This window comes from Populus alba, chromosome 16 (genome assembly GCF_005239225.2).
Source record: "Populus alba chromosome 16, ASM523922v2, whole genome shotgun sequence".
Lineage (NCBI taxonomy): Eukaryota > Viridiplantae > Streptophyta > Magnoliopsida > Malpighiales > Salicaceae > Populus > Populus alba.
The window spans coordinates 2645857-2660537 of NC_133299.1; the positions used below are offsets into that span (position 1 = coordinate 2645857).

At 32.4% G+C, this 14681-nt stretch overlaps 2 protein-coding genes across 2 annotated transcripts; both read left to right on the top strand.

Annotated features, from left to right (window-relative positions):
• Positions 1-589: 589 nt before the first annotated feature.
• On the top strand, positions 590-7056 carry LOC118033277 (CDPK-related kinase 7). Its single transcript, XM_035038208.2, has 11 exons — positions 590-2003; positions 2933-3063; positions 3647-3688; positions 3779-3887; positions 4429-4507; positions 4630-4926; positions 5013-5125; positions 5599-5706; positions 5795-5857; positions 5991-6158; positions 6493-7056. The coding sequence occupies exons 1-11, from the start codon at positions 1515-1517 to the stop codon at positions 6628-6630; spliced, it is 1737 nt and encodes a 578-aa protein (XP_034894099.1). The 5' UTR covers positions 590-1514; the 3' UTR covers positions 6631-7056.
• Positions 7057-10342: 3286 nt separating this feature from the next.
• LOC118033276 (uncharacterized) lies at positions 10343-14112 on the top strand. Its single transcript, XM_035038207.2, has 6 exons — positions 10343-10721; positions 11278-11370; positions 11610-11843; positions 12383-12485; positions 12599-12828; positions 13422-14112. Exons 1-6 carry the CDS (start codon positions 10396-10398, stop codon positions 13639-13641), a joined length of 1206 nt encoding a protein of 401 aa, XP_034894098.1. The 5' UTR covers positions 10343-10395; the 3' UTR covers positions 13642-14112.
• Positions 14113-14681: the final 569 nt, after the last annotated feature.

Sequence of the window (14681 nt, forward strand, 5' to 3'; positions counted from 1 at the left end):
AAATTAATAATTATATAAATTTTTAATGATTTTAAAATATTTAAACTGATAATGTCTGAGAAGTAAACTCAAGGCTTAACTAGTTAAGCTATACTTTCAGGTTTTATGAGATCTTTTTTTTTTTAATTATTAATATGAATGTTCAAGTTAGCTTGTTGTACTTCGACTCATTCTATTAATTTTAAAATTAATGACTATATAAATTTTTTATAATTTTAAAATTTATTAAACTCAATTTGGTAATTTTTAAAAAATAAAATTCAATATTTAATAACTTGGGCTACAATCCGGAGTTAGGTTTTAATTATGTTAGTGGCCGACTACCCAAGTACCCAGTTTTTTTAATTTTTGTCATATTTTCAAATTAGTGGGAAGTACGTGAATAGTTTTGGAGGAAAAGTAAGAAGAAGAAAGAGAAACAAAAGAGAAAGACAAAAGCTCTCATAGCCCAACAAAAGCAGGTCAAAGGTGGAATACACAAGACAATGGAAGCTCAGTTTTCTTTAACTGTAAAGAAAGAAAAAAGAAAAGAAAAAAAAAATGTTAAAACACATAATCAACAATGCAAGAAAAACCCACCACATCCATCTTTGGTTATTTTGGGATCAATAAGGACAGGCTGGAAGGATCCAAACTCCAACCCCACTTCCATTATTATTTTACAACAAGAGAAGAAGAAGAAGAAGAAGACAATCATCAATCCACAAAATTAGCTGATATTTCCCTGCACAAAAAAGGCCAAAAACCATTGCTAACACAAACACAAAAAAGAAAAAATGTAATTGAAAATAAAATTGAAAACAAAGAAGCAAAGAGATTTTGCAAAAAAGCAAGGAAAAGAAGCCTTGCGCTCTCTTTTTTCCCTTTTCTTGCTGCCTCTGCTAAGCATCTTTTCTTCACTTTTCCCTGTGCTTTTGCCCCCCTCTCTCGCTCCGTTCTTTCTCTCCTGGAATATAATTTCCTCGCAGTTTTCTCTCTTTTGTTTCTCTCGTCCTCTGATCCCTTCTCCCTTCTTCTCCAACAATTTGCTGCTTATTTATTTGTCTCTTCCTTTCTTTCCAAGCACTTGTTTCTTTGATCAGTAAAGTCCAATTCCTTTTCTTTTTTTCCCACCCTTTCAATTTCTATTTTAAATTTCCCACCTTTTTAATCCAAATTAGCTGGCAAATTCTTGTGCTTTGGAATTTACAGTGCCAATCATTTCTGGGTTCTCTTGATCATATTGTAAAAATTTAGTCTTGAATTCAGTTTCTTGCTGACTTCTTTTTTTTTGTTCAAATTGTCTAGATATCTGTACCTTTTTTTTTTTTAATTCTCCTTCTTGTATAATTCATTGTGAAAATTTCTTTCTTTAGCCTCAAATCCTTGAATTTAGTCACTCACTCTCTTTGTTTTTTTTGTTTTCTTCAAATGGTCTAAATCTCTGTACTTTTCTTTGAGTCTCTTGATCAAAGTTTTAAACCTTATTGATTTTTAAGTGATTTCTTGAATTCTTTGTTTTGGGTTTTGTTTCCATGGGACTTTGTCATGGAAAACCCATTGAGCTCCAAAGAAATCAATCCAAAAACAACACACTCTCCATTGAAACAGACTCAACACAGCCACCAAATTCACACACTAGCAAGACCTCAAACTTTCCCTTTTACAGCCCAAGTCCATTACCAAGTCTCTTCAAGACTTCACCTGCTATATCAAGTGTAAGCTCCACTCCTTTGAGGATTTTCAAGAGGCCTTTTCCACCTCCTTCTCCTGCAAAGCATATACGTGCATTACTTGCAAGAAGGCATGGCTCTGTTAAGCCTAACGAAGCTTCAATTCCTGAGGGAAGTGAAAGTGATATTGGTTTGGACAAGAATTTTGGGTTTTCTAAGCAGTTTGTGAGTCACTATGAGCTTGGTGAGGAAGTGGGGCGTGGACATTTTGGGTATACTTGCTCTGCTAAGGCAAAGAAAGGGAGCTTGAAAGGCCAGGATGTGGCAGTCAAAGTTATTCCGAAGTCCAAGGTTTAGTTCTCAACCTCTCATTGATTATGATCTTTTGATTTTGACTAGCTTTTATTTGTTAGAGTAATTCCTTAGATTAGCTTTAAATTTCGGATTTTTTAATTGTTATGTGTTCTACTCATGTATAGATGTGATTTGTTTTTATGTTTATAGGCGCATCTTTCTTTTGTGGCTGCTATTTAGCATCTATAGAGGTTTAGGCTGCTATTTGTCATTGTAACTGATCTGTCTACCTTCTTTTGTGATAGTGGAGGAGTGTAGGATTACATTCAGCTGTGCTGTGTTATGCATAAAAGGGTTTTACTTATCGTGTTTACAATTATTGTTCTTTGGGTATGATAAGAATGATGGATTTGCTCGAGTTCCTTCTTGAGATACGCAGTGCTTCTCTTTTGTTAGGACATTTGTAGCTTAACATTGCCTTTCTTATTGTTAATTGGTGTATCAACATTTATTAATGGAGGCTCCATTTAATGTTTAGGCAATCCAGGCTCAAGATAAACATGTCGCGGGTCACTATGGCTCTAATTTAGTTAGTGATAATTGAATTCAATGCTCTTTTTTTGTCTGATTGACCATAAAGTTTAGGTAGTTATTGCCCCTTCATGATAATGATACTATATCATAGCTTAATCCAACGCAAAAAATGTATTCTGTAATATTCTCCATGTTGCTACTATCAATCTACTTGTGAAAGCATATCCTATTTTTGTTCTGAATTATTGGACAAAGGTACAAGGATCACTATTTGTACTATTTGTCTGTTTGGGAATTGACTGTGGAAACCAAAGACAGTCGCATTTGTCTTAGATGGTTGAGGCCTTAGTATGAGGATACAATATTTATGTCATGAATGATAGTCCTTTTGACCATTGACTGTAGAAACCAATGAGTTGTTGTTCTCATGTATATTGGGCAATGTTTTACAGATGACCACTGCAATTGCTATAGAGGATGTGAGACGTGAAGTGAAAATATTACGGGCTCTAACGGGACATAATAATCTAGTGCAGTTCTATGATGCCTACGAAGATGATGACAATGTCTATGTTGTAATGGAGTAAGTTTTGTCCGCACTTGTTTTTTTTTTTTTTTTTGTAAATGCATTCGATTGTTTTACTTTTTCCCTGGTTATACATTTAATGTTTAGGGCTCAAAACTGTGATAATGACTGTCAAGAAAATGACTAAAGATAAGGAAAATCAGATAAGCCAAGTAACTAACTAATGATACTAACCCCTCCATGTCTTTGTGAATTTTACAAGCATGAAGGATTACAATTCAAATTTCATAAGCCTTTTGGCCGTTTGATATTCAATGTCAAAAAAATGTAGACCAATTATATAAATTGTTCTGCCATGTTTGATCAATTTTGCTTTTAATGAAAAGCTTGATGGAGTTGACTAATAAACAATCTTCATGTTAACCAAAACACATAGAAAATATAACTCTACGAGTCTTTTGGTACATTTGCATGGTTGTCGAGTGTAACACATTTGCATCTAATTATCAAGCAGCAAAAGAACTGAAATAAGAAGTTAATCCATTGGTTAGTTAAGTTTTGGCGTTTATAATAGCATAGACTTCAGACAAAAAAGTTGCACATGTGGAACTTACCATCTACATATATTTTTGTTCTTTAGGTTGTGCAAAGGTGGTGAATTATTGGATAGGATACTCTCAAGGTACTGTACTCTCAAATGTTTTCTTTATGGTATATCCCTGGCTTGTTGTGTGACATTCTAACTGGCTGAAATCCACTTCATATTATGCAGGGGTGGAAAATACTCAGAAGAAGATGCAAAGACTGTTATGGTTCAGATATTAAGTGTGGTTGCCTACTGCCATCTTCAAGGTGTTGTTCATCGCGACTTAAAGCCTGAGGTAAGCGATTAACAAAAATAATCATAACTTCTGATCATGTTACTTTTGAATTTCTTATAGTTTGGATGCAGTTTGTTAGCCTCCATTTAATGTGGAATGTTGCATTTTGTTCATGTATTAAGAAGTTCAATAATTATTGCAGATCTTTCTCTCTTAATTTTCTTTTCTCTCGTTCTTTCCTTTTTTTTTTTTTGCTGTGTGGTTGAGATGGAGCTTTGACAGATAAGATTGCACATTGCCATTCCCCTTAGAGTTTTGAGTTCTTACTTTTTACATCTTACTCCCTTTAAACATATTTAATGCTACTAAATGGAGGTCAGAAGTGTCCACTTTGCCCATGCTATGCTTTCTTTTATGGTTACTTTTCTTGATCAGGGATATTTTCTACGTTCCTTCACTGATGGATTGTTTAATTACTGTTCTTGATCAATGGATTGATTCATTATTAGAGCTGTGCAATTGATTGAACGAGACGGTATATGTGCTTCCATTCTGGCATATCCTCTTTCTTTTCTAATTGTTTTCTGCATATTTATTTCAGAATTTTCTCTTTACCACCAAGGAGGAGAATTCCCCATTGAAAGCCATTGATTTTGGACTCTCTGACTATGTAAAGCTAGGTCAGCATTGCTGGATACAGCTCCTCACCTTCTCTCCTTTTTTTTTTTTTTTTTTTTTTGGGAAGGGGGAGGAGGGGGATTCAATGGTGGATGGGAGTTTTGACTATTTGAAACTATTGCAGATGAGAGGTTAAATGACATCGTGGGAAGTGCATATTATGTAGCTCCTGAAGTTCTACACAGATCATATGGGACTGAGGCAGACATGTGGAGTATTGGTGTAATTGCTTATATTCTTCTATGTGGAAGCCGACCGTTTTGGGCCCGGACAGAATCTGGCATCTTTCGAGCTGTTTTGAAAGCAGATCCAAGCTTTGATGAAGCTCCTTGGCCTTCTTTATCCCCTGAAGCAATAGATTTTGTGAAGAGACTGTTGAACAAGGACTATCGGAAGAGACTAACCGCTTCCCAGGCTCTGAGTAAGTTCCTAAAGTTGTAGTCCTTATTTGATCACCCAACATATGTGGTCAGCGATTTAATTCTAAGGTGTCATTTTTATGTTTAGGTCACCCATGGCTGGCTAATCATCATGACATAAAAATTCCATTGGATATGATAGTATACAAGCTTGTAAAAGCTTATATAAGCTCATCTTCTCTTCGGAAATCTGCTTTGGGGGTAAGTAGGATCCTGTATCCTCCCTTTTTAATTGCAACTCAAATGTATATTGATTTGACTTGGGAAGTGGCCAGCTTTTTTAGTCGAGTCCTAAGCTATTTGTTCAAAGTTAAATTGTCTATGATCCAGTCAACCATCTGAAGTTTATGTGCTGTCTTATTCCCTAAAAAACAAAGAGAAAAAAGAAAAGAAAAGACTGCATTTATTGAGGATTGTTGTAAAATGTACTGCCATTTCCAGAAAAAATGGATATATAGGATCATTCAATGCATGGTGTTGTTGTACTGGTTTTAGACACTCAGCACATGGGTGCACAAGGCAACGGGTACAATAATGTAGAGTTTGTCTGCATCATAAGCCAGAAGTCAATTCCAGCTGGAGGAGACGAAAACTAGTTTATTTTTTTGGTATAATGTACTTCATAAAAATCTTAATACTTACTGTGAAAGTCACAAACTTGTTGTTTTTGACAGGCTCTGGCAAAGACATTAACAGTTGCTCAGCTAGCTTACCTGCGGGAACAATTTACACTGCTGGGGCCAAGCAAAAATGGCTTCATTTCTATGCAGAACTTCAAAACAGTGAGCTCTTTCTCTTCCACCTTTTTTTTTTCTTTTTCATGCGTGCTTGTGTTTCTCATGTCATTCTGAAAGATGTTGGTATTTTCAGGCTGTAATAAAGCACTCTACAGATGCTATGAAGGATTCCAGGGTCCTTGATTATGTTAACATGGTAATGCTTAACACATGTTCTGTTTATTTGTTAATGTGCTTTTTTTGTTTTTGTTTGTACTATTCTATCAAATTTCTTTATCAGAAGAATTGATATAGAGTTCTAGTTAATTGTCTGCTCTTGTGTGCTTCAGATTAGTTCTCTTCAATACAGAAAATTGGATTTTGAAGAATTTTCTGCTGTTGCCATAAGTGTGCATCAGCTGGAAGGAATGGATTGTTGGGAGCAACATGCTAGACGTGCCTATGAGTTGTTCGAGAAGGATGGCAACAGACCAATTATGATAGAGGAGCTTGCCTCGGTATGTTCTTTGACTGCTAAAGTCCTTGATAATTGTTTTGGACTGGTTGGTCCAAATTAATTTCTCACTTCTGTATGACCTTCTTAATCAAATTCTCTTGCAATTTACAAGACAAGGTGATTACTGTGTCAAAGACTCAAATTTGAAGTTTCTAATCATCTAATTTTTCACTTAGAACATAGAAAAATGGAGTTACAGGTCTATTTTACTGAGTAGTTTCCTCCTCCAAGAAAGGGAAACTTCGATGATGAAGCAAGTCTGCTCTATTTAGAGACATGTTTTGTTCTTCATATTGAATCAAAGTACTAAAATTTATTTGTTTCTCTGTTTTCAGGAACTTGGCCTTAGCCCATCAGTACCAGTTCATGTGGTTCTCCAGGACTGGATAAGACATTCAGATGGGAAACTAAGCTTCCTGGGGTTTGTCAGGCTTCTCCATGGAGTTTCTTCACGAACATTTCAGAAGGCTTGAAATGAATCCTACCAACACGAACTATTTTGTCCACTGTCCTTGTTCACCAAGAACTGCAATGTCAACGGCATGATCACCCAAAACAGTCTCATGCTCTCTTGATCTTCATAAAGGGTGCTGTAAGCTGAAACTTGAGTCAATACAGAATGCCCTGCGGATGAAGCCAAGGCATGATGTCTTGTTAAGTATGTTTTCCACCTTTTTTTCTTGACCTATATAAGTCTTTTTTCTTTTTCTTTTTTTCTCTATGATTGGTGGAACTGGGATTAGAGGATTGTACAGATGAGGGTAGATCAGAAAAGTGTATTTAGGGTTAGCAGACAGCTTTAAACTTGAAGTGAGTTGTGTTTTTGGGTCTATCCTTGTGTACCCATCGCACTAAGTTTTCTAATAAATCCTCCATGTGATCTGCATGAAGTTATCAAACCACAGAACATCGATTCAGATGGTTTTCACAGCATTTCCTTTTCCAAGCTAAAACCATAATTCTTCCTGTTGCCATTTCGCTACCAACTCCGTCAAAAAGAGGGGTTCGAAATGACTTAAAGAACTGTAGAATCACACATTTTCCTGGTGTGTTTCCTGACTTCCTGTCTCTCAATGATGATCTAGACACTGGAACAGTATCGCCATCTCTACTTTTTATGATGGTGCACTGTTGGGTTGGCACTCCTCATGATGACCATTGAACTGCCCTTGTAATAATGATCTTCGTCCACTCAATGAGTTCTTAATTCAACTGGTATCTATGAAGTTTCGAGTTCAAATCCTTTTTCTTGTAACCAAAAAAAAATGTTAATTTTGCATTTAAGAATTACAGCCAACGCTCCATGATTCACGTAAAACGTTTGATGCTGTCTATGAATAAATGTGTTCATGAAGAACTTGTGATCCATTTTCAAGAGGGAAGAAGACTTCAGCATTTAGTCGAATCTGCATTTCAGGCATGACAATCTGAATACTAGCATGCCTGCATTGCCTAATGGATTAACTAACTTGGTCGAGTTTTTAAAAACCTAGATGAGAATTTACTTGATTAAATCTGAATGACCTAGCTAATCAACTTGTAATTTGATCAAAACTTGGTTTAAATTTTTAATTTTTTTTTTTAAATGTTGTTTTAATTTTTTCCTCTCAATTATATATATATATATATATATATATATATATATATTTTTTTTTTGGATAGATAAAGTTAATTAGATTATATCAAAACAACTTTTATATAGTTTAATTTTAAATCCGAGCTAGCAAAATATTTATTTTTTTTTTTAATTTTTTTTTATATATTTTTATTAGTCAATTAATTTATTTTTTAAATCGATTAAAATGATAATATCAAGTTAAATTAATGCTCTCTAGTAAAACGAATTAAAATGTTGGATCATATTTAATTAAAAAATAATAATTTCACCCGTGAATTTGTAAAGTAGTTTGAATTCTAAAAGATTGACATGATGTTCAAATATGTGTTTTTTTTTTTTTTTTTTCGAATTCACACTATAAAGCTAACATGGACTAGTCTTTTTCTTTTTAATATTGTAAGTCAATACAGTTTACAAAGTCGGGCGCTGCTCGGGCTAAATTAATAATAAAAAAATAATATAAGAAAAGGATTTGTGAATGAATTATTTGATATTATTATTATAATTGATCTAACAAGTTAATTTTAAAAAATTTTAACTTAATTTTTTTTTCAATTTGAATTTAAAATTAACTATATGGGGATTATCTTACAATAATCTAGTTAATTTGATAAATCTAAAAATAATTCGAATAACTATAAAACATTATTTAACTTAAAAGTAATAATTCAAGATAATTTTATTTTAATACTGAGAAGTTGATATATTGAATTTATCTGGATTTCACAACTTAACTTACTGAATTCATGATCTAGGTAATAGACTCTACTGGTTTAAGAATTTTATTTTTTAAAAAATTATTTTTTACTTAATATTATATGATAACAAAAATATATATTTATAAAATTAACCTCAAATCAAGATATTTGTTTGAGACTATAATAATTTTATAAAAATTCAAAAATAATAATCTATAAGAGTAAATTTAAAATTATTAAAAAACATTTTTAAAAAATCACCAAAAAGATGAGTTATCACCCAACTCTTTTAGAAGTATTAAGGTAATAAAACCTATGTCTTTTCATCAAAAACGAAAAATCAAAAATTAAGAAGATTAACCTACAACATTTAAAAGAATCTTCAATTGTCTTTTTTGATTTATTTCAATGGTGTTTTTAAATGATCATCGATAATCATCTGTCTTAACGCCTTGCTATTTCCTCCTCTAATGCTTTTAAGCTAAAAACTAATGCTTTTTAGATTTTTTCAGAGCATAAATTTTTATTTAAGCATAAATTTTTTTAATGTATTTTAAAATTCCTTATGATTTTACGATTTTACGATCTGTTTTTACGATCCGAGCTTGTGAATTTTCAATTGATTTTAAAATTTATGACAGATTTAATCAAATCCAAGTCTTAGCTTATTTGTTATTATTATATATATATATATATATATATATATATATATATATATATATATATATAAATAATACGCTGTTTCTTTAATAAAAAAAAAAATATAATAGACCCAGAGTGCGGACCTGGCCTGCTATACATGTGCGGGGCAAGTGTTGGGCTTGGCTCTTTGTCAACTATTTTTATTTTTATTTTTGTCTGAATTTTTTTTATTTGAATTTTTTTGACATTTAAAAAAAAAATTAGATTTATTTAACCTTTAATTTTGAAATGATTATTAAATACTATTATATTTTTTAAATTATTATGTATTTAATCTAAGAATAATAATATTAATAATAAATTATTTATAAAAATTTGATTGAAATCATTTTTTTATTATTAGAATGTTTAAATAGATTTGAAAGATAATTTTATATTTTTTATAAATTTCAATTAAATTACATAAAATATGAATATACTATCTTGATTTTTTTAAAAAAACTTACTTTAACAATCAAAATTATTTTTTCACGTAACAATGTCTCAAGTTAAAAACATTGTGTCAACTAAGATAAATAAGAGATATTTTGAAATAATTTTTTTTTGAAAATAAAAATTCAAAGTAATTATATTTTTTTAGTTTAATAACAATGCTAATTTTTTTAAAAGATCTAATTTTTTTTATGTTTAAAATAGTTTGAGTCCTCGTAGCGTAACATGAATATACAAATTAATAAAATCTAAAAACATAAAGAAATTAGATTTAATATTCATCAAAGTTTGAATTGTTATGAGAATACCTTAAAAAAATAATTGAGTATTTTAATTGAATAATTATTTGACTCGGTAAAAAAACTATGATCATTAAACTTGATATAATTTAATAGATTGATCTAGATTTAGCCAACTCATCCCTAACATAATCTAAGTGTTAAAAAAATATCAACTCAAATTTATTTAAATTCCTATTTATTTTTATATTTTAAAAGTATTTTTGAAAAAAAAATTAGATAATTTTGATATTTAATATTAAAAATAATTTTAAAAAAATAAAAATAATATTATTTTAATATATTTTTAAATAAAAATATTTAAGAATACGGGTGAATTTAATCATTATTATATTAAGAAAAAATCACTCCATTTAACGGCCCAGTAAAAATACTAATGCTGACCTGGCAAAATCTAAAAATCTAAGGTTAACCAATAATAACACTCTTCACACTCAGCTCTTAAATCTCCCTCTCCCCTCTCCCTCTACCTGCAACTTCAATCTTTCAATGGCAACAATTAAAAAACCCCTAAAGCCAAAACCCTTAACAAAACTCAGATCCCCAATTCTCACTTTAATACTTTGCATCTCAGCCATTGCATTATTGTGCTTGTTTTCTTCACTAATTTCCACAAATGGGTTCTCTTTTTCATCTTCAAAAACCATAAAGAACTTACGAAACAAACCCTATAGACAGCACACAATTCATGAGAAGTACTTGTATTGGGGTAGCAGAATTGATTGTCCTGGTAAACATTGTGAGTCTTGTGAAGGTTTGGGTCATCAAGAGTCTAGCCTTAGGTGTGCTCTTGAAGAAGCCATGTTCTTGAATAGGTGTGTTTTTCTTTTTGCTATGTGTATAAATTTATGTTTTTTTGTGTTCAAATGTCACTGGATTTGGTGTATTTTTGGTGGGTTTTTGTTGGTATTAGGTTTTATGCTCTGTTTCTATTGAATTGATTTTGGTATATTACTTGCTTAGTTATGGGGGTTTTAGGTGTTAATGACATTGAAGGTGGGTTAACTGAAATAAGCAAATTTTGGATCACGTGAGACTCTTCTTAAGAAACTGTATCATGCACCTAGATTGTTTGGGATTTAGGGGCTTGAGTTGCTATAATAATAATAATTTTTATTATTATTATTTTATTTTTTAGGAACTAGTTGAAATGTGCCTTTTTTTTTCTTGGGGGGGGGGGGATGAAATATGAAGGAAATGCCAAGGATTGATTCAATGTGTGTGGTGATTAAATGAGCCAATAATTATGATTTATTGAAACTATATTTTTTGTGGATTTTTTAGCTGTAAAGGTTAGTATGGTTAGATACTGCAGAGTTGATATTGTCTGTTTTTTCATGTTTCTTATATTGCCGTATTATCTTGTTGCAGAACTTTTGTGATGCCTTCAAGGATGTGTATCAATCCAATACACAATAAGAAGGGGATCCTTCATCAGTCTGACAAGTTGAATCCAGAGGAAAGGCAAGTTTATTGAACTTCTATTACGTGGACTGTTGTTATTGCCAGAGCTAAACTGTTGCGTCTAGTGTGTTAAATCCAACATCTTATACGGGGTGCAATAACCTTTTTCTTTAGTATGCTTGATTTTCAATTCTTATGAAAAGAAATATTTAATTGAATTAACAGGTTGCCTCCATTTTTATCAATGAATACATTTTAAAAAGTTATATGATCTGAACTTGCTTCTTTCTATTTTGCAGGTGGGCTGAAAGCTCTTGTGCCATGGACACTTTGTATGATATGGATCTCATATCAGAAACTGTACCTGTAATCTTAGACAACTCAAAAGATTGGTTTCGGGTACTATCAACGAGTATGAGGTTGGGAGCTAGAGGAGTGGCCCATGTGGAAGGAATAAGTCGGGTTGATCTCAAAGAGAATAGTCACTACTCGAACCTCTTGCTCATTAATCGAACAGCAAGCCCTCTTTCATGGTATTGAATGCAGCTATTCTTTTGGCTTTCTCATGTTTTTTTCTCTTTGAATGTCTCAAAAGAAAAGGAGCTGTTTGAAAATTGGGTAGTGGTGATTGTGGGAAGAAAAATTGGTATTTTTGTTTGGATAATAGTTTAAGAGTAGAGTAAATAATGATAGTTCTCCTGCATTGCTTTTGAAATTTCACAATTAATATGAATATAGTTCTTGAAGCACAAAATTTGTTGACATTTTTTCTTAAGTTCTGAAACAGACTAAAATGCCTGGCTGTGATGAAAAGATTGGTTTTTCTTCAAGTGGTTTAGTGACTTGAACCGTTTTAATAAGCCAATGTTGGATAGAAAGCGGACTACTCTATTTGGAGGGGAATTGAAAAAGGAGAAGGAAAAGATTCATGACTGCTATGGTTATGGAAAAAGAAAAAGAAAAGTTTTCACTTATTATTTTCAGTGTAGCTGTTTGTCATAACATAACTTGTCTCCAAGATTCATGAATCTTGCATATTTCTTTCTAGGCCCTAATCATGATAGCCATTCAGGTTCATGGAATGCAAGGACCGAAACAACCGCAGTGCTATAATGTTGCCATATTCCTTTCTTCCTACAATGGCATCACAAAGTTTAAGGGATGCTGCGGATAAGGTCTGTAATAATTGATATTGCTAACTTCTCTATGCTTGTTTTACACCATTTGTCTGCTTGTGTTTCTTTTAAAACAGGTTTTGATTAACCTGCAATTGATCTCATGTGCACAGGTTATAGCACTTCTTGGTGATTATGATTCCATGCATGTTCGTCGAGGCGATAAAATAAAAACCAGGAAGGACAGGTTTGGTGTTTATAGGACCCTACATCCTCATCTTGACAGGGATACACGTCCAGAGTTTATACTCCACAGGATTGAAAAATGGGTTCCACCTGGACGAATTCTTTTTATCGCTTCAAATGAGAAGACGCCGGGATTCTTTTCACCTCTCGCTGTCAGGTAAACCTTCTCAAACTTAAAAAAATGAAAGTTATAGTCTCTAATTCTTAGCTGTGAAGTAGCACAAATTATTTGGCCATGACAGATTATACATACAGTTCTGAAAACTCTCAAAAAGAAATAAATTAGAAATGAGCATTGATGCACGGAGAAATAAATTGACGATTCTGTATCCTTTTGTTAATTTTTGTGTTTCTCTAAGTACTACTTAATTGCAACTTGATAATTTATCATGGAAAAAAAATCATCCAGAAGTAATATCTTGCATGATTAACTCAACTGGTGTGGATGCTTGGTATGGCATTTCTATTTTCTCATTGATTAAGTTGGTTGTATCTGATTGTTGAACATGGTTCTGATGCATGGCTGCAGTGAGTTTTTTTGTAGTCGATACTTACTTTTCTCTGTAATTGACGCCTCTCTCTTCATGCCTTTTAAGAGATATCTTTGATCTTGTAGAAAATCTCTGCCACCATTTCAGCAATTGGAAGAGACTTTTGTTTCTTTAAAAAACAAATGCTAAATAGAATTTCATTGTAATTTTTATATGATGGTGAAGTTGACGTTGAACTTTGGTGGCTCGTTTTTTGCAGATACAAGTTGGCATATTCATCTAACTACAGCAGAATCCTGGATCCTGTGATTGAGAACAACTATCAATTATTTATGATTGAAAGGCTTATTCTGATGGGTGCCAAAACATTCATTAAAACATTCAAGGAAGTTGATAATGATGTTAGCCTCACCGACGATCCAAAGAAGAATACCAAGTCATGGCAATTACCTGTTTATACCATGGATGAAGTAGAGTAAGGAAGTTGATAAAGCATTCATGACATTATGGTGTTTACACTTCCTGTTACCAATCCAGCCCTTTGAGTTTTCTCCTTGCATGCCATTCTTGCATATATGGTCATTCTCACATGACATTATGGTGCACGCCTGGATCGCTAATCATGATAAATCTCGTAGCTTTGTTGAGGAGAATCAGCGTGATGTTGGTTGTGAGAGGGTTATTAATTTGCCAGTGTATATTGTGAGCTATATGAGTTTTAGTACAAGGTTGTATGCGGTTTCGTAATATGTTGGTTGTTATTGTGCATAAGTTTTGTAGAGAAAAGAGGAACCCTAGCTCCTGTCTTCGATCTTCTTTCCCTTGTTAAATTCACAGCTCATCCCTGTTTCGCAACGAGCATGTCCCGAGTATCATCTGGTAGATACTTCTCGATTTTGGACAATGTGAAGATAACTAAAATGGGAGATCAATATTTTGTACTAAGGTTCTTTCACGGGTTACTCATTCATATTAAGGTTTTGGGTTTGAGGTCATCAACATTTTGGAAAGTCTCATATTTTCTTTCCATGAGCTCCATTTGTGAAGTTACTGTAATCTCGATAGAGATGCGGCCAAATATGAGTGAGGAAGAAGGCAATATTCATTGCTCACAAGTTCACCTATTTGTTGTTGTAGCAATTAAAAAAAATAAACGATACGTATCAGGGTTCCATTGTACAAGCCCCAGGCTTACAGCAATTTGGATCGGGATAGTCTAATAATCAATTTGTGTTTTTTTTAACAAAATCTTTTGATTGTTTATTAGGGTAATTCATTTTTTTTTATTATGCTTATTAGTTATCAAATTAATTAGGGTTGGCTAGGTTTTTTTTACTTTTTAAAAGCATAATAAAATAACTAAACTACTTGTTTTTTTTTTTTTTAAAAAAAAAAAACTATTTAACTTTTGTCTATGGTATTTTTGTATTTCACTTTTTAGAAATAAAGTAAAATGAATAAATTAACTATTTAACTGTTGTCTTGGTGAGCTTTTTTTTTGTTGTGAGAGCACATAACA

Bases quoted from the DNA above. Each gene is read 5' to 3' on its own strand.
- LOC118033277 (XM_035038208.2), top strand. From the start codon at position 1,515: ATGGGACTTTGTCATGGAAAACCCATTGAGCTCCAAAGAAATCAATCC. The intron at 3,888-4,428 runs GTAAGCGATTAA...TATTTATTTCAG, and splicing joins ATCGCGACTTAAAGCCTGAG to AATTTTCTCTTTACCACCAA. The intron at 5,126-5,598 runs GTAAGTAGGATC...TGTTTTTGACAG, and splicing joins TTCGGAAATCTGCTTTGGGG to GCTCTGGCAAAGACATTAAC.
- LOC118033276 (XM_035038207.2), top strand. From the start codon at position 10,396: ATGGCAACAATTAAAAAACCCCTAAAGCCAAAACCCTTAACAAAACTC. The intron at 11,371-11,609 runs GCAAGTTTATTG...TCTATTTTGCAG, and splicing joins AAGTTGAATCCAGAGGAAAG to GTGGGCTGAAAGCTCTTGTG. The intron at 12,486-12,598 runs GTCTGTAATAAT...TCATGTGCACAG, and splicing joins TAAGGGATGCTGCGGATAAG to GTTATAGCACTTCTTGGTGA.